Source organism: Trichoplusia ni, chromosome 3 (genome assembly GCF_003590095.1).
Source record: "Trichoplusia ni isolate ovarian cell line Hi5 chromosome 3, tn1, whole genome shotgun sequence".
Classification (NCBI taxonomy): Eukaryota; Metazoa; Arthropoda; class Insecta; order Lepidoptera; family Noctuidae; genus Trichoplusia; species Trichoplusia ni.
The window spans coordinates 2,226,336-2,250,335 of record NC_039480.1 but is presented as its reverse complement, the minus strand read 5'-3'; the positions used below and the strand labels follow the sequence as shown (position 1 = coordinate 2,250,335).

The 24,000-nt window shown below is 37.4% G+C and overlaps 2 protein-coding genes across 3 annotated transcripts; one reads left to right on the top strand and one right to left on the bottom strand.

The window, feature by feature from the left end:
- Window positions 1-222: 222 nt before the first annotated feature.
- LOC113508837 (bile salt-activated lipase-like) lies at window positions 223-11,996 on the bottom strand. Of its 2 annotated transcripts, none has more exons than XM_026891982.1 (7): window positions 11,816-11,996; window positions 7,943-8,153; window positions 5,384-6,007; window positions 2,714-2,954; window positions 1,825-2,039; window positions 1,332-1,483; window positions 223-456 (listed from the first exon to the last, which is right to left on the bottom strand). In XM_026891982.1, exons 2-7 carry the CDS (start codon window positions 8,120-8,122, stop codon window positions 264-266), a joined length of 1,605 nt encoding a protein of 534 aa, XP_026747783.1. In that variant the 5' UTR covers window positions 8,123-8,153; window positions 11,816-11,996; the 3' UTR covers window positions 223-263. The 2 variants fall into 2 exon arrangements, with proteins under 2 accessions (XP_026747783.1, XP_026747784.1); XM_026891983.1 differs by having other exon boundaries at window positions 2,714-2,962; window positions 5,404-6,007.
- Window positions 11,997-13,971: 1,975 nt separating this feature from the next.
- Window positions 13,972-21,126, top strand: LOC113508836 (bile salt-activated lipase-like). Its single transcript, XM_026891981.1, has 4 exons — window positions 13,972-14,047; window positions 17,635-17,829; window positions 19,043-20,283; window positions 20,885-21,126. The coding sequence occupies exons 2-4, from the start codon at window positions 17,650-17,652 to the stop codon at window positions 21,066-21,068; spliced, it is 1,605 nt and encodes a 534-aa protein (XP_026747782.1). The 5' UTR covers window positions 13,972-14,047; window positions 17,635-17,649; the 3' UTR covers window positions 21,069-21,126.
- The last annotated feature ends 2,874 nt before the right edge of the window (window positions 21,127-24,000 follow it).

The window sequence follows — 24,000 nt, the reverse complement described above, 5'->3', positions numbered from 1 at the left end:
ACTGGCCTGTCGGTCTAGTGGTTAGTGACCCTGACTGCTGTACCCGAGGTCGTGGGTTCGATACCCACCCAGGACAAATGTTTGTGCGATGAGCACGATCATTTGTTCTGTGTCTTTATGTAATTTATCTATATTATGTTTGTATTTAGAAATATATAAGTATGTTTATCAGTTGTCTAGTTACAAGTTTTGTAGTTTGAGACTAGATGGCGTTGTGTGATTGTTGTGTAATACTATTATTATTTACTATTTGAGTTTTTTAATTAAATTCCTCTGTACCCTTTAATTTTATCCCCATTCAGTTTATAGTATAAGTCCCAAAAAGCCATTCTGTCATGAAAGACTCGGCTTTCAAGCCTCACTGGATTGTCTATGTTCAAATATGGTCGCTTCTTGTTGTCTATGACTGGCGTCCATTTTACCGGGATAAGTTCTGTTGTCTCTGGTGTTGGGTTTCTGGAATAAACAAAAATAGATAATAAACCAAAAACCCACGTTTTTAAATGTCACTCCATTTTTGTATTATCAAAATCGGTCCAGCCGTTTTTATAGTTGTAAATTCCATCGTCATCGGGTTTGAAGTTTCAATGAAAATTTCAGCCTGCTAGCTCATCGGGAAGTGACTCAAAATTGAGTTGCAAAAAATCCAACCGGAACGACAAACAAACAAGAAAAGTGAGTGTATAAAAACATTGGTAAGTAAATGAACTTTAAGATACTTTTTGTGTCAGAGTGTATCCCGCCCGTAGTCCTCTGACGTGACGCAACACACACTTGAAACATTCTCAGGTGTGTGCCTGCAATGATTTCCTTCACCGATTTCAGCAACTGAATATTTGTGAAGTTATTAAATAAGTCACAGTTGACGCCTTGACCCGGAGCGGGTTTCCTCGTTATTTCGCCTTTAGACACTTCCACCCCCGAGCATATAGCTCTAGCGACCTCTCTCTAGCCAGTTAAGGCAAAAAAGAGCTGGGAGTCCCCTTGAAGAGTGACCCCCTGGGGCATTCAGGTTCCGTTGTGTCGCTGCTCACAAACAGCTGCAGATATATTATGTACTAGCTTTTCGCCCGCGGCTTAGCCCGCGTCGCAGTCGGTTATATCGCGCTTCCAAGAGAACTCTTCAAAAGTCCGGGATAAAAACTATCCTATGTTCTTTCTCAAGGTCAACTCTATCTCTGTACCTGATTTCATTAAAATCGGTTCGTGAAAGCGTAACAGACAGACAGACAGAATTACTTGCGCATTTATAATATTAGTAGGGACTATGGCCTTTACCGGCGAATTATCGAAGCCCTCATAACAGACTTTCTATAATAAGTCCTACTCACCCGTATTTAGCGAAGTCTGTCCACAATTTAGTAATAACATCGATCACATATTGGTCTCTCTCATCGGGGACCTCAGGAAAAGTGTCCGAAGAGAATAAATAGCCAAGTTCATCCCCATGAGAGGCGCCCGCCGACGTTAGATTTTTCTTCACCTTTAAAAAATAGAAATAAAAAAAGGTTTAATTAACTTACGATAATAAGTATTTTTTTAACGTAATAAGTATGAGCGATGATGATAAATACCTTAATCATTAGTTGTCTTTTTATAATAACTTTCGAGAGAAAGCTTCATTGTTAAATGATGCAACAACAAACTTACGGACGCATATTTATCGGGATTGCCCGACTAGTTTCGGGCCCAACCGGAGTCTTCCCCCAATTAAGGACTCTGATTGGGTCCGAAACTAGTCAGACCCTCCCGATAAATACCAATGACTTGTAGCGTGAAATGCAAGAAAATACACATGCGTATCCCATCCTAAATTAACCCTACCTTAAGTAAATTCCTTCCTCCTTCATAACTGAACATATATCTGTATACGCTTTTGGCATTAGCTTCTAAATATCTTAAAACATTTCGCTCTGACGGATGGACGAAAGCGAAGTCTGATGCGAAGGTTAAAATGGCGTCTTGTTGAAGCGAGCTGGGCTGGTCGTCGCCTAAATAGAACTGACGAACTGTCTGCTCATCGTATGTATCGTCGAAACCTGAAAAAAATGACAACTGTAGAAAGTCTATTTTATTTGCCAGCGCCATCTAGTGTGCAGGTGTGATATTGTGACATCCATGTAAATACCATTTCGTGCCACTAGATGGCGCTGAAGCAATGACGTCGTTCTTAGATGGCGGTGTTAAGATTAAATGGAGTCTTTCTAATGAAACTTCAATTCTCACTTTTACTTCAATTCAATATTTTGAGGCGTTCAGAGTTATCGTTCGTATATTCAATAAATACATGAAAACTAAAGACTGCTATTTATATGAAACCGGTCAAGTTCGAATCGTTCCGTGCAAGTAACAGAAAAAAAGCTTTGTAAACGAAATTTGTTAATTTCCCCCATTGAATTTGTGAGCCTATCGACTATTGCTCAGGCAATAAAAATATATCTGTGAAAATGTCAACTGTCTAACTTTGACGGTTAATGAGATAAAGCCTGCTGAAAGACAGATATACGGAACTCAAAGAAGAGTTTGTAATGTTTTCAAAGTTTACGTTCTAAAAATGCATCATTTTTGTTAGATAATGTGGATTAGACTAGTCTCAAATGAAATTAAAAAACAGAGATATCTTTATGTGGGACTGGGGATTAATTAGCATCAAACACTTGATGACTGAAACTTCACAGGTCTTCTACTTGTGACAAATAAATTTCACACTCACCTTGAATCAATTCAGTCCCAAACTTATAATTCTTGTAAAATTCCTCATCAGAATTCGGATAAATAAACATGACTTCTTGACTGTTATGTCCGATCATAATATCCATACCTTTTACATTCGGTTTCAAATTAATCGGATAATCTTTCAAAATAGCATCACTATTAGCCTTCTCTACACAAGGCTTAGCCCTTGGATGCCCAGTAGTATTCATTACTTGTAAATCATTGACTGCAGTTATCACAGTGGTTTCTTAGGTTTACGCGAATGTTAGACATTGAAATGAAACTACTTTTACGGATTTTATCGCGGTTTAATTTTAGATTTTAGTTCCCGACGTACAAAATTTAAACAAAACCGTTGAGATCGTGACTAATGATTTGAAAACAGTTTTATCAACTTTCGATTTTAATACATGCTTCGAAAAACTAAACAAGCGCGAAAACACCAAATATCTCGAAAGCAAACAAAACTTAATAAATAAATATGAAAAATTAAATTCAAAATCGAACGCGTCAAACAAAACAATAAACGAAAACGGAACGCGCCCGCCAAACGTCAACCAATCACGCGCAGTTATAAATCTGTCAAAACAAACGTTAGATCCACCGACCGTGCAAGTACTACAAAAAGGTTTAAATTTTGCTGTAACACCGCGTAGAATACCGTACGAGGACATTATTTGCAATGTTGAGACTTGCCTGTTCAACAATAACGTGAGGAAGGAAGATTTGGAGGCGATACGCCAAGATATATCATCTGTTTTACGTCGAAGTGTAGTGCCCAAACCAAACCTCCCTAAAGCCGAACATCTCGCTTTAAAGAACCTCAAAAACAGACAAGATGTAACTATACTCCGTGCAGATAAGGGAAACGCTACGGTCGTCATGGATACATCGGACTACAATGCTAAAATAGAAGATCTATTGTCGGACGCAAGTACATATAAACCAGTGAAAACTGATCCTACCAAAAAGGTGTTAACAACTACCACCGCCTTGGTTAAGAAACACTCCGAAGCATTAAGTCTAGATGTTACCTACTTAATACCTACATGCGCAAAACCACCTAAACTGTATGGGTTGCCAAAGATACACAAACCAAACGCCCCGCTACGTCCTATTGTAAGCCAAATCGACACACCAACCTACAGATTGGCTCAGCACGTCGCGAGAACACTCTCACCACTCAGAGGCAACACTACAGCGTTTGTGAAGGATTCATACCGCTTTGTCAATGAGATTAAACATCTACATCTCCATGACAATGAAGTAATGGTTAGTTTCGACGTACAGTCCTTGTTTACATGCCTACCAGTTAAGGATTGTATTGAAATTGTTTCCAAGAAGCTAGCAGAGAACAACCTACCTCTAGAATATGCAGAACTTCTCGAGCACTGCCTCACATCTGGCTACCTACTGTGGAACAATAAATTCTATGTACAAGTAGATGGTGTAGCGATGGGCTCGCCTGTATCCCCTGTAGTCGCCGATATATTCATGGAAGACTTCGAGGAGACAGCCTTAAAAACAGCTCCTTTCACTCCCAGGTTCTACAAACGGTACGTAGATGATACTTTCACAGTTTTACCATCTAGTCAAGTAAATGCATTTTTAAAACATCTCAACTCCATCAATAACAAAATTCAATTCACTATGGAGTTGGAGGATAATAAATCTCTTGCCTTCTTAGACATATTAGTTAAAAGGAATCCTGATCAGACCATAAGTCACACCGTGTATCGAAAGAAGACCCATACAGATAGGTACTTAAACGGTGAATCTCACCACCACCCTAAACAGTTAGCTACCGTGGAAAATCTTTGTTTCAGAGAGCACACGGACTCTGTGATGACAGACACCTTGCCGCTGAGCTTCAACACGTCAAGCAAGTACTGCGAGACAACAAGCTCCAAGTTCCATGGCCCCGTCACAGAAACCGAGTGAAGCCAGCCACTGTCGATCGTTTGCCTGCTGTACTACCATATGTCAGAGGAGTCACTGACAAGATTGGTTACATCCTGAAGCGAGCTTCAATTAAAACATACTTCAAGCCGCCCAAGAAGATTAGCCAATCCTTACCATCTGTCAAGTGTCACATACCTCTACAAGATGCAGGAGTATACAAACTAGATTGTGACTGCGGCCTCTCTTACATCGGTCAAACCAAACGAAGCATAGGGACCCGCGTTAAAGAACACATAGCTGACGTCAAACACCGCCGCTCAACGAAGTCTGCAGTCGCCGAACATGCTGAAGGTTCCAGCCATTATATTAGATTTGACCAACCACAGATCCTCGCTAAAGAATCCAAATTCCTACCTAGGATGTTTCGCGAGGCTATTGAGATTAAAAAACACCCTAATTTCAATAGAGAAGATGGCTGGAAGATATCACCTACTTGGGATCCAATAATAAATAAACTCAAGGCCAAACCCAAGAGCAGCGCTGCAAGACATCAAGACACAGTGAGCTCATACTGCGTAGGTCGGACCACAAATAATTAATTAAAATATGAAGGTAGAACGAGCAACATCTTCTGTCAAGACGAACGCCATCTCAGTCTGCCCGTGACCATGATACCTGCAAAGGTTTCGAAACGTCGGGAACTAAAATCTAAAATTAAACCGCGATAAAATCCGTAAAAGTAGTTTCATTTCAATGCAGTTATCACTTCAACTGGATCTTTATTACCTATATAAGCGACTGCTTCTTTGACATCTTCGCCTTCATATCCCAAATAATTAGCTACTTCTAGAGGTATATTATCTGCCTCTGGACCAATTAACCATGGAGTTAGAGATGTTCCACTTTGTAAAATAACTCTTTGAGCGAGTTTCTCTTGACCTAACAGTTGCAAGTCCAATCCCATTGCACCAGCCGATTCTCCAAAAGCAGTTATCTTATTGACATCACCACCAAAAGCTGCTATATTGTCTTTAACCCATTTGAAAGCTAGGATTTGATCTTTGAGACCTTGGTTTTTATATCTATCCTCGCTTGTGCATAGGAAACCGTATAAACCAATTCTGTAATTAAAATTGACTATGATTACATCATGTCTTATTAAAAACTTCGGTGATAATTGCTTGTGTTTCTTCGATCCTCTCAAGAATGCTCCGCCGTGTATGTAGACCATTACTGGCAATGTATGTGAGGAGCCTGCCTTGTTTGGTACGTAGACGTTCAGTTGCAAGCATTGGATGGTGCCGAAGATGGTTTTGTCGAACTGAGCGCATTGAGTGTCGTCGTTATTCGCTTCAAATGTCGTGTTAAAGCCTGGGTGAGGGGTCGCTGGCTGAAATATGAGTAAAAATATTATTGAAATAAAACTACTTTTACGGATTTTATCGCGGTTTAATTTTAGATTTTAGTTCCCAATGTTTCGACACCTTTGCAGGTATCACGGTCACGGGCAGACTGGATAAAAACCGCGATAAAATCCGTAAAAGTAGTTTCATTTCAATGTCTAACATTCGCGTAAACCTAAGAAACCACAATGACTTCATTTCAACATTCCAACAGTCACTCTGACTTGTGTAAAATAATCTAAAAGTTATGAGATTCCAAATTGATTAAAATTATCGAATTTTTTTTCTTTAGTGTCTCAGTGGTCTAGTGGTTAGTAGCCCTGACTACTATACCGGAGGTCGTGGGTTCGATTCCCACCCAGGAAAAATGTTTGTGTGATGAGCACGATCATTTGTTTTGTATCTGGGTGTAATTTATCTATAATATGTATGTATTTAGAACTATTTAAGTATGTTTATCAGTTATCTAGTACTCATAATACAAGCTTTGCTTGGTTTGAGACTAGATGGCGCTGTGTGAAAGTTGTGAAATATTTTAGTATACTAACTGACCCGTCAACCCGCTGTTTTGCCTAATAAATTATTTCTAGTTGTATGTATTTTTTAATGCCACTTTATAAAAAAAATAACAACAAAAATAATTGTCCAAAAAAATGAAAAAAAATTTTAGTGTGAACAACCCTTTATCTCTTAGGGGTGTGAAAAAAGAATGTTAGCCGATTCTCAGACCTACTGAATACGCATATAAAATTTGGTAAAAATCGGTAAAGCCGTTTCGGAGGAGTACGGTAACTAACATCGTGACACGGGAATTTTACATTAGAGATAGCGGGATAAATGTCTCTACTATAAGTGACGTGTGTAATATGTTATCTGTGCAAAAAACCCAAGTGCCCAGTTACGAGTTACCTCAGTTTATCTATGACCGATATGTCAACATCTGTTATAGATAACAAATCTTAGAAATATTTGTTTTTTATCGGCAGAAGCGAATTCAAGAAGTTTAGATCAAATAATGTTTTGAAATACATTGGATTGATGAACTGTATTTCTGACTAAGACTTGATCATTTCTTATCATTTACTCAGCTTCATCATCATCATCATCATCATCCTAGCCTTTTCCCAACTATGTTGGGGTCGGCTTCCAGTCTAACCGGACCTAACTACCAGTGTTTTACAAGGAGCGACTGCCTATCTGACCTCCTCAACCCAGTTACCTGGGCAACACGATACCTCTTGGTTAGACTGGTTGTCAGACTCAGCATGTTTGATTGATTTGGTGGGATTTTACGTTATCGATGCAGATCTCATGGTTTTATGTTTAACTAGCTTTTCGCCCGCGGCTTCGCCCGCGTCGAGGTCGGTTATATCGCGTTCCAAGAGAACTCTTCAAAAGTCCGAGATAAAAACTATCCTATGTTCTTCTCAGGGTCAACACTATCTCTGTACCAAATTTCATTAAAAGCGGTTCAGTGGTTTAGACGTGAAAGCGTAACAGACAGACAGACAGAGTTACTTTCGCATTTATAATATTAGTAAGGATGATTTCAAGATGAAGGAAAATATCGTGAAGTACTGAACCACAATTGAGAACTTTAAAGTCATGTTAGTGGGTTACGGGCGGTTAAATCTATAGCTTGTACATTAAGGTTTGATAAGAAAAATACAATTTTTAACCGACTTTGAAACAGAGGAGGTTCTCAATTCGTCTGTTTTTTTTGTTCCCTCAGAGCTGTGGGCTTGATGAATTGACTTTGTTGGTTATTTTTGCGTTTAACGTTCGTGGATCACACAAATGTGTTTTCTCACCGTTAAAACCTTCGCTGGACTAGTAAGCATATTTCAAGACCAAAATAAGCCAAATCAGTTCACGACTTTTAGCTAGACTAGAAGAAGATTTTTATATGGTACAATCCTCACCCCAAACGGATCGTGTTCATCCACCACAGCGTACGGTATCCCCAGGAACATGTCGTAGTCCCCGTCCTCCGCGCGCAGCCCTCTGATCAACCCTCGCGCGGTGGACACCAGTGGGTCCACTCGCGGCTGCCCCGCCCAGCAACTTGTGGTGAGCAGGAGGACTAGGAGTAAATTCTTCATTATAGTGATAGTTTAGCTAGATATAGTCGATCTGAAACAAAGATTTGTTGAGTTAGTTTACCGGCGACTTCGTCCGCGTGTTAAGAAGATATAAGTTAAGATTTTTAGAAAACTGACACGCTTGTTAGAGTTCACTAACTTCTGCCCTTATTTGTAAGATAGTTCATTACTGCTCTGCTCCTATTCATTGCAGCGTAACCTTTCTCAATGAATGTTCTATCTAACACTGAAATATTCTTTCAAATAAACCAGTTATTACTATAAGTATAAAAAACCAATTTCCGATTTAACACCTTTGGTTATAATATCGGAATTTTCTTACGGAACCCATTATGTTTCGAATTAAATTATATCCTATGTTCAGCACGGATATTGGAGCTCCTCAACATTGAAAGAACTTCTCAAACCGGTCCAGTAGTTTCGAAGCCTATTCGTGTCAAACAAAAAAATCTTTTCTCTTTATATTATTAGTATAGACAAGATAAGATTAAGAAAAATCTAAAAACCCACGTTTTTTTATCTTAATCGGTACAGCCGTTTTTGTTGTTGTAAATAGCACTGTCATCGGGTTTGAAGCTACCCTGAAAATTTCAGCCTGCTAGCTTATCCGGAAGTGCCTCAAAATTGAGTTGCAAAAATCCAACCGGAACGACAAACAAACAAGAAAAGTGAGTGTATAGAAACGTGGGAAAATGTTGAAATTCTCAACACCAATTCTTATTATCTATCGAAGCTAAGAACTCTCTTAAGTAATCAATATTCTATTTCAGTGCTCTTTCATTTTAGCCCCAACCAACAAGCTATAAAAGTGAGAAAAACACAAGTGAAACCGCGGGTCTTAATTAGTTTACCAATATATTGACACAGTTATGTTATTACACATTCACGTGAGTAATAACAATTGTTTACTCAAGTGCAATTAATAGTAGATATATGTTAGTAATGTATGTGATAGAATATAATTATAGAATTATAGAATAATATTAGATATGTGTTTCTTGTGAGATGACGGCCGATAGGAAGGTATGGAAGAAGATGACATGTTGCGCCGACCCCAAATAAAATAATTGGGATAAGGGCAGGGGAATGATGATGATGATATGTTAGTAATGTAATTAATAGACATTCAATTATGTAAATTATTTATACATTAATTCAAAATAAGTGTTAAAAGAAATGGTTTAAATAAAGTCAGAATCAGAATCAGAATTAGAATAATTTTATTTGTATAACATAGGATATTTACATACAGGTGTTAGGAGGTCAGTAATGCTTAAATAAAAAGATCAGTTTTATGGGACTATCCCGCCACACATGCCAGTCATTGCCGATCCTGTAAGCCAGGATCTACAATGAAACCAACGAAAACCACCGAAACACTTAAGTTCGGTGTGTCCTGGCAAACAATTAACTGCCTTGGAACCCGCAACGAAATTAATCAGAAATAGTAAAAAGGAGGACAAGAAAAGTATAATTATAGGTAATGAGATCATTTTACCCTGGCCCTCAATTAAATCCTTGTGTCTTGGGTTTCACAAACATTCAAGTCACATGCACAAGACACCCAGACTCAGGAAAAGCATTCGTGGATCACACAAATGCTTGTCCTACGCGGGGATCGAAGTCGCGCGTAACAACTATGTAGCTAATAATAGAAATACTAGTTCTATTGTATAACTCGTTTAACCACATCGGGTGCGTTATCTTTAATAGGTCGAGTGGCGTACGCACCGGTTTCAAGGTGTCGCTAACTGTGAGGTCCCAGGTTCGATCCCCGGTCGGGTCAATGTAGAAAACCACATTTCTACATTGTCTCGGGTCTGGGTGTTTGTGGTACCTTCGTTGTATCTGAATTCCATAACACAAGTTCTTTAGCAACTTACTTTGGGTTCAGAACAATGTATGTGATGTTGTCCGCATTTATTAAATTTATAAAAAAAAAATGTATTTAACAACAAAAACATAAATACAACCGACTTTAGACGAATTGAGAATTTATATTTTTTTAATCAGTTGATAACTAAAATAGCTGATAGTCCTTTTGCTTAAAAACGTAAATGAAATAGTTCTTTATTGTTTTATATTTAACTAGCTGTTGCCCGCGACTTCGTCCCCGTGGGTAGAAGATATAAGTTATGATTTATACCCGCCCTGTTTTTTTCACATTTTCCATTGTATCTTCGCTTCTATTAGCGGCAGCGTGATGGTTTATAGCCTAAAGCCTTCCTCGATAAATGGTCTATTCAACACAAAAAGAATTTTTCAATTTGAGCCAGTAGTTCCTGAGATAAGCGCGTTCAAACAAACAAACTCTTCAGCTTTATATATTAGTAAGTAAGTAAGTATAGAGCATAGATTTCTATCTTAGGTTTAAGTTTAATCGTAATCTTTGGATTTATTTATAAAAGTTATTCCGTTCAAAAAGAGTTATTTATGTAAGATTCACTGCAAAAGAAAGATTGTTATAGAATTAACAATTTGACTTAATTTACATTTTGTTTAACTAATTATGATAAGTTTCAAATAGAAGTTGAGAAGTAGAGATAAAATAAAATTATTAGTAACATATTAAATTTTGATAGTAACTACAGACGGGGATCGCGCCTCGTCTGCTCATGATTAGGGACTCCGGTTGGGTCCGAAACTAGTTGGGCACCGCCGATAAATACGCGTGAGTTAACCGTTACAACATTTAATAACATATTAAATTAACCACTATAAGTATAGTTATAATATAATTATAGTTGTATTAATTATCTTAAGAAAGTCGTGACACCGATATTATTTTATTAGCATTAACGGTTATTTTTTAAAGAGCTAAATATGTTTATTATTTTTAAGTAGAAGTTAGTTTTTTCAGTATTAAATAAAACAAGAAATTTTAAAATCTTGCTTATTTCAACTAATTTCAAGTTTTATTATTCCATAGATACCTAAAGGGTGAAAAAGAATCCTATTTATAAGGCTCGTCTGTCCGTCTGTCAGTCATCTGGCTGTATCTCATGAATCGTGATAGCTAAATAATTGAAATTTTTACTAATGATGTGTTTTTTCGACATTAAACATACATTATAATATATTAGCTAGTCTAGCTTGTCACCCGCGGCTTTGCCCGCGTCGAGGTTGGTTATATCGCGTTTCCAAGAGAACTCTTCAAAAGTCCGGGATAAAAACTATCATATGTTCTTTCTCGAGGTCAACTCTATCTCTGTACCAAATTTCATTATAATCAGTTCAGTGGTTTAGACGTGAAAGCGTAACAGACAGACAGAGTTACTTTCGCATTTATAATATTAGTAGGGATAGGGATATAAATCGAGGTTAGATCGTTACTGCTATAAACTTAACGAATGATCAATTGGTTTCTAAAATAGATATTTCTTTTAGCCTATTTGTATCCTTATCGTCTCAACTCCGGCTTACTTCGACGCACTTTCAAACGATTATTCCCACGTTTTTATACACTCACTTTTCTTGTTTGTTTGTCGTTCCGGTTGGATTTTTGCAACTCAATTTTGAGGCACTTCCCGATAAGCTAGCAGGCTGAAAATTTCAGGTTAGATTCAAACTCGATGGCAATGCAATTTAAATACAAAAACGGCTGGACCAATTTTGATGAAATTTGAATGGAGTGACATTTAAAAACATAGTTTTTTTTGTTTAATCTATTAATTAATTTTATAAGAAACTTACCTCAAATATTAACAAAATATCTCCGTTATAATATCGGTAGAGTTTCCGTCACTTCACATTCAAGATTTGTAACCTACTGACATTGTTTTGACGTTTGTGGCGATACGAAAACCGTTATCATAGTTTTATTAACTCAAGTGTTTTACATTTGGACAATGTCTTGAACTAACTGTATCACAATATAGATTCTTTTAAATGGATCAAATCAAATCTTTATTGCATACCATAGTGGTACATAGGTGGTAAATTATAAATAGGTTCACTGCTCATTATGGACCCTGTCGGGCACAGCGAAAGTAGGAGAGAGGAGAGATTAATTTTAGTTTCATTTGGTTTAAGTTGACCCTTTTTTTTTTGGTAAGGCGGGGGAATCCTCATGGACACCGACTCCCTCGGGGGAGGAAATGGGTAGTGTCAGACTTTTACTGACTAAACCTGAACCGCCGTGCTACGTCATCCGCGTTGTTGTGTCGGTGTATGGCAATGCGTTGCAATCCTTCATACACCGACCGCGGGCTTCCACCGGCCAGTAATGTGGGCCGGTAGGTCACTTTCTTGTGTTGTGTGGAGGCCGACGTGTAAAGAGCGTCGGCCTCCTCGCCTCATATTGGGACCGCACCCATAGCACCGAATGTGGCCCCCCGCCGACCGGTTTAAGTTGAGCCTGGATTACAACTTATTTAGGTATAATTTTCGGGTCCCGTATCTAAATTATTATTAAGGTACCGTAAATAACTAATTTTAAGTTAAATAACTTCAATTTGTGACCAATTTTGACACTACTTGTATTGTAGGTACACGTCGAACCGAGATTCATAAAATTCAATTTCATGTCAACAATTTGCTTAAAATACGCACAGCTAGTACCATAAAACTCTAATAGATGGCGCTCATACAGCAGAGTTTAGCGTAACCGTGCAATAGATGGCGTTAGTAGTATCAGAAAAAGTTAATGTTTTTAGGATTTTGTTTACATGAGGATTAAATCAAAACCTCATTGGACTCTACGACTCAAGCGCCAGTTTAAAAACACTGATATACAAAATAATAATTATGAAATAATTTATGGTCCGGGCTGCCCAGGACCGGGATGTTTGGCGCTCTTTGGGGGAGGCCTACGTTCAGCAGTGGACGGCGATAGGCTGAGATGAATGATGAATGATATAATTATGGCGTAGTTTATCAAAACATTTAATTATCATAATAATATCACGATTATCTCTCACGATATTTATCTGATATTATTAATCTAATTTTAGTTTTAATTATGTATGTTATAAGTTTCCTGAGTACTCGCGTACTAAATGTAATTTAACTATTATTATAAAATTCTCGTGTCACGGTGTACAAAATTGAAATCCTCCGAAACGGCCCGACCGATTCTCATGAAATTTTTGTGTGAATATATGGTAGAGCTGAGAATAGAACTAAATGTTTTTCCTCACACACACTTTCTTGTTTGTTCGTCGCGTCAAATGTGTGAAAATCAGTTTAGTGCGAGTCGGAATCGTGACTGAAAATTCTGTATTTCCGATGTAAATGTATCGTGCGAGGATGTCCGCTGAGCCGTTTTCACTAGAACTGAGCTGTCCGAGGCGAGGTAAATGAAGCAATTCTATTGGTTCATTACAAACACATCCCTCGCTACGCATTCTCGCTCATCTCAGGTCGAAAAGCAGCCTAAGTTTGGCGAGCGAGTCGAACTACTTTCGACTAACAACCCCGTTGCCACGAAACAAATGGCGATCCCTCAAACCCGATCCCCGCGTAGGACAAGCATTTGTGTGATCCACGAATGCTTGTCCTGAGTGAGTGAGAGTGAGTCTGGGTGAGAAGATATTAGTTATGATTCTTACCTGCTCTGTTTTTTCCACATTTTCCATTGTATCTTCGCTCCTATAAGTCGCAGCGTGATGGTTTATAGCCTAAAGCCTTTCTCGATGAATGGTCCATTCAACAAAAAAAAATCAATTTGGACCAGTAGTTCCTGAGATTAGCGCGTTCAAACAAACAAACTCTTTAGCTTTATATATTAGTATAGAGTATTTTCGGGATCAAGTAGATCGGAAGTATTACGAATCAATAGTTTTCGTCACTGAACTATCTCAAAAACAAAAATACATGTGTTGATAAGATAATATTTATCTTTATCCATAACATATATATTCTTAGATGTGTAACAGTCTGTCTTGTGTCAATAGCGTGTGATATTGCAAGAGGTGTTGTAAGGAGGTGAGTTTTTATGTTTATTTTTATAAATCTTTTATTATAAATAAATAAATAAATGCGGACAACATCACATACATTATTCTGAACCCAAAGTAAGTTGCTGAAGCACTTGTGTTACGGAATTCAGATACAACGAAGGTACCACAAACACCCAGACCCGAGACAATGTAGAAATGTGAATTTTTACATTGACCCGACCGGGGATCGAACCCGGGACCTCAGAGCTAGCGACACCTTGAAACCGGTGCGTGCGCCACTCGACCACGGAGGTCGTCGTATTAACTTCAAGTGTATGTTTATTTGTTACCGACTCCTTTAAAAAATATCTGTTTTTTTCTATGAAAAATATGTCTAAAGAAAACATCAAAAATAAGTAGCAACAATCTATTACATATACACCGTGATTTTTTAGTCGTCTTACAAAAGCAGCCCAGTTCATGTATCCAATGACTAGAACACGTTCATGATAAAAAAATAGGTATTTATGAAAGTTGAAAAAAAAAATGCAATTTTTATTCAATATTTGATGCAATTCGTAGTTTTTTAGAAACACAGCTCTGTTGCGGGGGCGGTCCGAGCCTTGTAACAATGGTGAGGGGCGCGGGCGGCGGCGTTTTTATCATTTTTAAGAGTATATTTTAAATTTCTCTTGTTTAATTTTCTTCGTACTTATTATCTTAGTTGATGATAAAAAAATAATAATCGCGCCTAGGAGTATTTTACATCGGATACATGAACTGGGCTTCTTTTGTAAGACGACTAAAAAATCACCGTGTATATTGTATGCTCTTATAGAGTCAGTCTTATGAAAATATGTGTTAATGTATTTTTCACAATCATCATCGGCCTAGCCTTTTCCCAACTATGTTGGGGTCGGCTTCCAGTCTAACCGGATTCAGTTAAGTACCAGTGTTTTACAAGGGGCCATCTGTGTCATCACGAGTTCGTACTTCGGAAGGCACGTTAAATTGTGGGCCCCGGTTATTATTCCTACATCTTTGACAGTCGTTACAGGTAGCCAGAAGCATGAAAGTCTGACAACCAGTCTAACTAAGTGGTGTCGTGTTTCCCAGGTAACTGGGTTGAGGAGGTCAGATAGGTAGTCGCTCCTTGTAAAACACTGGTACTTAGCTGAATCCAGTTAAACTGGAAGCCGACCACAACATAGTTGGGAAAAGGCTAGGATGATGATGACTCATTGCTTTGAATAACGGAGGTTCCTGCCGGTTCTTCTCCATAAGAATGATTTTTTATTTTGAAAACATCTAGTTCTAATAATACTGACTGGCCTTTTCTACCTAATCTACATTATTTCTATTGATTCACGCATAGGACCCTGTTTCACCGCTCTTTATAAAGAACGGAACGCTATTTCCGTCTATCTGTCATCAAATCTCATCAACTGTTATAGCTAGGCAGTTATAATTTTCACGGTAGATGTATTTTTATCGACGCTAAATTATAAGTTATAATTATTTCTTTTAGCATATTTTTATTTAACCCTCAGTCGCACAAGTTCTATACGTAATTGATTGCAAAACATATTAAAACAGAGTTAGGTCATATGTTTGAAAACATGAAATATGCTTTTAAATAGACTAATTTCTTTAAGTTGGCACTGTGTGGCAAACAAAGACTGAAGTTCAATTGTTTTAGAAGATTTGTACGAGCTACGCTGTACATTGAACCTAACTCACTTGTTCTACTTAAAGTGAAACGTTGCTGTTTTACGTGATTATATTATGTTTTATTATTACCCAACAACATGTTAATTTTCAGTAGCAATAAACCTTTTATACGAATCAGTTGTCTACTCATTCAACAAAACATTTAACATAACATTTTTGTTTTACAACATCAACATAACAAATCACTGTTGGGAGTTACGCCCCAACAAGATTGTTACAGAGGCAGTCATGATAATAATGATCAGACGATAGATATAGATAAAAAATATATTTTGTTTTTATCCTGTTTGGTCATGCGTATTATATTTATCATTATTGATAAAGGTATTTCATTCATGCTATATCTCACTACACTAAATTATTTTCCTATTTTTAATTAAACTGATTGTCAGACTTTCAAGCTTCTGACTACCTGTAACGACTGTCAAAGATGTAGGAATAACAGCCGGGACCCACAATGTAACGTGCCTTCCGAAACACGGAGGAACTCGTTATTATAAAGATGGTCACCCATCTAGGGACCAACCGCGTCATAGCTTAACCTGTGATCGATTCACTTATGCGGTTATAGCTTAGCCACGACTGCCACGAGTTCCTGAATACGTCATAAATGATTAAAATATATTAATTGTAGACAAGTTAATGATCCTCCGTGGTCGAGTAGCGTACGCACCGGTTTCAAGATGTCGCTAGCTCTGAGGTCCCGGGTTCGATCCCCGGTCGGGTCAATGTAAAAATCCACATTTCTACCTTACGCACCTTCGTTGTATCTGAATTCCATTACACAAGTGCTTTAGCAACTTACTTTGGGTTCAGAACAATGTATGTGATGTTGTCCGCATTTATTTATTACTAGCTTTTCGCCCGCTGCGTCGTGAGGCAAACAGACAGAGTTACTTTCGCATTTATAATATTAGTAGGGATTTATTTATATTAAAAAAAAATGTAGTTGATTTGAATCTAGGTAAAACCAAATCTATGTATTATGATAGATAAGATATAAAACAGTCATGGCACGTCTTGATAAAACAATTATAATAATAAACAAGATATTATGTATATTATTTAATCAAGGCAATTTAGTGATTTTGATTAATCGGTTCCAATAAGTTAATGATTTATTATTGTTTCATAATCTTTATATTATAAAGTTCTCGTATCACGGTACGTTATTGAATTACTCCGAAACGGCTCGACCGATTCTCATGATTTTTTTTTGTGCATTTTGGGTAGGTCTGTGAATCGGATAACATCTAATTTTCATAAAACCAATTTTCAACAACGTTCAGCTTGTTGTTTTATTAACTTCTCTTTCTGTGATTCATTGTTTGTTGTAAGACTGTTGGTTTTTCCAAAATAAAATTTGAAATACCTGTGAGTAGCAAGTCGGATAATATGGTAAAACAAAAATTGGTTTCCAATCAAATTTATACTCTCACTAAACGTCGCTTAACTTTATTTTTTTATATTGATTATTTGTTGTTATTTATTAGCTACCAAAATACATCAAGAGTCCAGCTATAAATGTTCATAAGATACATCCTAATGGCAGATGTACAGACAGAAGAGAAGGCAGACGAAGGATCCTCAATAAAAGGATTTCCATTTTTTAACCCTTTAGATACGAAAATCCCAAAAACATGATAAACCATTTAAAACATAAGTTTCATAAACATAACAGAGTCATGACAACATTATACTGCACGGATAGCCGAGTGGTTGAGGTCACCACGCCAAACCCACTGAGCGCGACGTGCCCCGGGTTCGATCCCCGCGTAGGACAAGCATTTGTGTGATCCACGAATACTTGTCCTGAGTCTGGATGTCTTTGTGCATGTGATTTGTATGTCTGTGAAACCCAAGACACAAGGATTATAATTTGTCAAAACTCTTTCATTCCAGATCCTATACCTCAAAATGAAGAGTCTAGTGCTAATCCCGCTCATCATCACATCCATAGCAGCTCGGCAGCCGCGAGTGGATCCTCTGGTGACCACGCCCAAGGGTCAGATCAGAGGGCTGCAGGCGGAGGACGGGGACTACGACATATTCCTGGGGATACCATACGCTGTGGTGGACGAACAGGATCCGTTTGGGGTGAGAGTTGTATTATATTTAACTCTTGATGCCAAAAGATGTAGGTGATGAAGATTGAGTGATTTCTGTTCAATTAGTAGTCACATTTGCTATCAGTTAAATTCGTAAGATATTTAGCAATTTTAACCACTGATGCAGATTGAGTTGGTGATAAATGTGCAGTGATTTCTATTCAGTTCTATTTTCCAATATGTAGTTATCCAATATTAGATACGTAATTTTTCTTTTATTTAGTTAATAGAAAATGGAGGAGTTATAGTGAAATTAAATCTCGTGTGACGTCACTTACCAGTACGCTTTTTACTAGCAAGTGATGTTACTAGCCCCCACTACCATACATTTTATCATTTAAAGTGCTTTTAATCTTCCTTACTTAATGATGTGATAAAATGAAAAGTATATAAATCTATACTAATATATAAAGCTGAAGTTTGTTTGTTTGTTTGAACACGCTAATCTCAGGAACTACTGGTCCAAATTGAAAAAATATTTTTGTGTTGAATTGACCATTAATCGAGGAAGGCTTTAGGCTATAAACCATCACGCTGCGACTAATAGGAGCGAAGATACAATGGAAAATGTGAAAAAAACACCGCAGGTATAAATTATAACTTATAATCTTCTACCCACGCGACGGGGACGATGTCGCGGGCAACAGCTAGTATTTAATACTTTTGGAAATCCATCTGACGGACTAAATAGATTTATATTGTTAGATTTAGTCAAATACTCTATCTATCAGTCTTCTGAACTTGTGCTAGAGGTGTTTTTCTATTTTCGTAAATATAAATAAAATTTTAGAGCTTTGTCATTAATCATTTCTATTAATAACATCATAATCATTATTCCATCGTGCATTGCTATCATTATCGTTATCGTTATATTATTCTTATCTTCAATATCGTCATTTTCAGCTCCGTCATCGCCAGTAATGATGTCATCAGCTCGACCAAATCATGTAAACATTCATGTATCAAAATCATTTATGACAACCAAAAAACTATTAAATAATACAACGGTTTACTCACGCGTATTTATCGGGAGTGCTCGACTAGTTTCGGACCCAACCGGAGTCCTTTATCATGAACTGACGCGGGCACTACCGATATAACGCGTGAGTAACCCGTTGCATCATTTAATAATGAATCAGTCTCACGATAGTTACTTTAAAATAAAAATATCTGTCTTATTTACTTATACTTTTATCTTCCAGCCCGCCACACTACACCCTGGTTTTGATACCACATTCGAGGCGTACGATGGCGGCGTCTCCTGCCTGCAAGCTAGCTACGGTGGAAACTTAATCGGCACTATCCATTGCCTGCAACTCGACATTCACGTCCCGCGGTCCGCCGGCTCCTCCCATACATTGCCAGTATTGGTTAACATCCATGGCGGAGGCTTCGTCACCGGCGGCAAAGGAGACCAGTCACCTATATTCCTGATCAAACATGACGTCATCATTGTCAATATTAACTACAGATTGGGAGTCTACGGTTTCATGTGTGCAAGCGGAAATAAATTCAAAAACCAAGGACTTAAAGACCAAGTTCTAGCGATGCAATGGATTAAACAAGTTATAGGATCATTTGGTGGTGATGTTAATAGAATCACAGTTATGGGTCATTCGGCTGGAGCTATGAGTATAGATCTACAATTATTGGTCAACGAAGACTTTGCTAACAAAGCTATATTGATGAGCGGAGTAGCGTTAAGTACGTGGGTGATAGCACCAGAAACCAATGACATACCGATTGATATAGCAACAGAGTTAGGTTACACTGGTTCTGATGTTAAAGAAGCGATAGAATTTCTTAGCGATCAAAGTCCCGAAGATGTTGTCCAAGCAGCTGAGAAACTTGGAATAATGACATCTGAAGATGGGCATCCATTGACAACACCGTGTGTTGAAACTGCTGAAGAAGGAGCATTACTAACAGATTACCCAGTTAACTTACAACCAAAAGTGAAAGGCATGGACATAATGATCGGACATACGAACAAAGAAGTCATGTTTGTATACCCTAAACCTGAAAACACAGACTATTACAGAAATTACGATTTCAAAACTGAATTAGCTTCTGAATTCAGTGAAGTTTTAGATGTGGAGACAGTTAGACAGTTTTACATTGGCGATGAAGATGTGAACGAGAATTTACAAGATGAAATTCTAGATTTCGGTTCCGATGTAGCTTTTGTCTACCCTGTCCAAAGATCTATTGAGAAATACTTGAATGCTGGTGCTAGTAGCGTGTATTCTTATTCTTTTTCCTACGAAGGTCAGAGGAATATTTTGAAGGTTATAATGGATTTGCAGTCACCGGGAGCTTGCCATGGTGATGATTTGGGATACCTGTTCCAATTCCATGAGCTGGAGGGACAGGAGATTGTTGAGGAGGATCAGAATATGATTGATGTTATGACTAGAATGTGGACGGATTTCGTTAAACATGGGTGAGTTGCATTCAGTGTTTTTGATAACAGCCTATAGGTATTCCACAGCTGGATAAAACGGTCTTCATGGAACTTGGGAGAGGCCTATGTCCAGCTGTGGACCTCGAAGGCTTAATTGATTTTTTTTTAAACTTTTCCCGAATTAAGAATTTTAATCCTTGTGTCGCGGGGGATTTCAGAAACATTCAAGTCACATGCAGAAGGCACCTGAACTCAGGACAAGCATTCGTAGATCACACAGGGTTTGGCGTTATATTCTCATATTCGGCTATCCGTACAATCGATTGGAACAAGAATTAGATTAATTAGATTTTCTAAGGGTTCCGAGTTTTGCGGTTTTCAAGAGTTCATTTATTGCGTGACTAACAGTGCACAGGGTTCTCAGCTCAAAGGTTCCGAATAAGATCTGAATTGATAAATTTTAGTTACCCCTGTAACCAAAAATAATAATAATAAGCAACAAAATAAAGCATCGGTCGACACGGGCACAAAGATAAGGACCAATTTGTTTCGCAAAAATTTTCTTACCATATTTGTACGGAATCCTCAAAATAACGATTCCAACTATCACTTGACCTTATTTCACATTATCTTGTTACAGGAACCCTACTCCAGGCTCCAACCAGCCCTTCTCTTGGGACCCCATCACTGACCTGTCATGGCGCCCGTACCTAAGTATCGGCCGTCCCGTAGAACCGAAAAGCCGAGTCTTCCACGACAGAATGGCTTTCTGGGACCTGTATTACGAACTCCATGGTGATAAGATCCATGGGGTCAGAGCATAAAGTTGATGAACATGCGAGATATATTGTAATCTATACTAATATATAAAGCTAAAGAGTTTGTTTGTTTGTTTGAACGCACTAATCTCAGGAACTACTGGTTCAAATTGCTTTTGTGTTGAATAGACCATTTATCGAGGAAGGTTTAAGGCTATATACCATCACGCTGCAGCTAATAGGACCGAAGATAGAATAGAAAATGTAGCAAAAACGGAGAAAAATATTCATCTTCGAGGGCTTCCGTCCAAAAATTCATAACTTATATCTTCTAACCACGCGGACGAAGTCGCGAGCAACAGCTAATATTGTAATACATTGCTGGTTGTAATAGTTGAGTCGTTTGATATCAGGTTCGCGACGCAGCAATGTATTAAATACGCAGTGTATTAGTCCATGTGTTACTGCAAAAGACTGATAAAATCGCTAATTTTTACATACATTCTACTACTCAATATTATAAATGTGAATGAAGGTTATTTTGTAACACTTTCAAGGGAAAAATATTTAACCGATCGTCATGAAACTTTACATACATGTTCTTGGAGGCATTAGAAGTAATATATATTCGCTTTACTGACCATCTTTGTCATAAGGAGTTCCTCCGTGTTTCGGAAGGCACGTTAAATTGTGTGTCCCGGCTGTTATTCTTACATCTTTGACAGTCGTTACAGGTAGTCAGAAGCTTGAAAAGTCTGACAACCAGTCTAACCAAGGGGTATCGTGTCGCCCAGGTAACTGGGTTGAGGAGGTCAGATAGGCAGTCGCTCCTTGTAAAACACTGGTACTTAGCTGAAACCGGTTAGACTGGAAGCCGACCCGACATAGTTGGGAAAAGGCTAGGCCGATGATATATTCGATTTACTTACTAATGATATACCACGCGGGCAGAATCGTGCGCGAATACTAGTATTATTATATTTACCGACTGATATGTAAATTGACTTATGTTCGAACTTTTACAGTAAGTTGTAATTTATTTGTGGATATTAAATGGACTGATTTGTTTTATTTTAAAAGTGTTGTTTCTTCCCACGTTTTTATACACTCACTTTCTTGTTTGTTTGTCGTTCCGGTTGGATTTTTGCAACTCAATTTTGAGGCACTTTCGGCAGGCTGAAATTTTCAGGGTAGCTTCAAATCCGATGACAATGCAATTTACAATTTTAAAAACTGTCGAAATTTGACATTAAGATACGAGGTTTTTTTGATTTTTTTAATCTATTAATTTATTCTGATCATATTTCATAATATGATGATAGCAAAACATTTTAAATGCTGCAAAATAATGTGCTACTTACTTAAGCAGATCTTCTATGAATTAATTCCTTCTTTTTTGCATATTAACCGTTCTCAGACTCTAGCAGAAATCTGTGCCAATATCAACACAAGTAAAAAAGGGACGAAGGTCAATCAAAAATGCACGTACACTATAACAAAAACGATTTACAGAGATTGAACAGAGGTCAGGAATAAAACTAGTGTTGGGAGCGTGAATGTTATATGTAAAGGGTTCCGTCTATAATAAAAACTGTACTAAAACAGAGTGAAAGGGTATTTGAGTAAATCGTATAATATTAATCGGTTTAGTTCGTCAGGCGAATTTCCAAAAACATTGATTACCAATTTTCCATTTTATGAAATAAAACATTGAGATTAAATAATGTATGGTAGTGGGGGGCTAGTAACATCACTTGCTAGTAAAAAGCGTACTGGTAAGTGACGTCACATTTTGACGAGATTTTAAATCACTGCATCAAATTCATGTTTTGTTTACGAGATAAAAGAAAAAATACGTATCTAATATTTTTTGGAAATGTATCTGACGGAGTAAACAGATTTATTTTTCTAATATTTTATTGATTTAATGTAAATAAAGGCTCTTGCTATGAAAACGTCAGCTGTGTGATTGAATAACGATGGTAATTAATAAAGAGGGTCATAATTAATTGCTTTTAAGTTCTCTACAGTTAATGAAAAGGCTTTTGCTGATTTTATACCCTTAGTTTGAGTTCAAGGTCAAAATTTAAGAGCTGACTCAAGTGCCTAACAACAGAGTAAGCGATTAAAAATTATTTACAACTAGCTGACCCGTCAAACGGTGTTTTGCCTTATAAATTCTTTCTAGTTTCTAGATAAATTCTAGTGTAGATAAAAAGTAAGTGAATGCTATGTTATGTTATAAAAAAAAAACATTTTTTTTTGTTCAAAAAACAAGAAAAAAAAATTAAGGGTGGACAACCCTTATCACTTAGGAGTATGAAAAATAGATGTTAGCCGATTCTCAGACCTTCTGAATACGCATATAAAATTTGGTAAAAATCGGTAAAGCCGTTTCGGAGGAGTACGGTAACTAACATCGTGACACGGGAAATTTATATATTAGAAGATTATTTTGATGATCAATAAAACAGGTCTATTGCGAGATTGATTCTTGATGCTGGGGATCATGTGTAAATATTAAAATTTCGTAAAGAGCGAATAATATGTTACGAAAAATTGGTCACCTATCAAATTTATAACCGGAGCTAGCGTTGCTTAACTTTGATGTTCATTTTCACTATTTTGTTGTGTTATTGTCTGACACAACCTAGTGTTAGAGGAAGGCGAAGATAGATCTCGATAGCGTGCAATTGGGGAGGCCTATGTCCAGCGGTGATCGAATATGTCCTGATGATGATGACGATGATGATGATGCCACCCTGATAGCGCAGCCTAAGTAAAAGGGTTCGGTGTTGTCTTGGGTAAAGAACCCTAAATATGAGATTTCTGTGTTCAATAAACCCGAGGGATACCTAATGGTTTTGTGACTTAGCAACGGATCCCAAATCTAGGAATTGATATAGAAATATGTTAGACAAAAAAATCAGTCAGTCCTTTTTTTAATAAATAAAGAAATATTTGACAGTGTTTTGTTCAATGAAAATGTTATAAACAA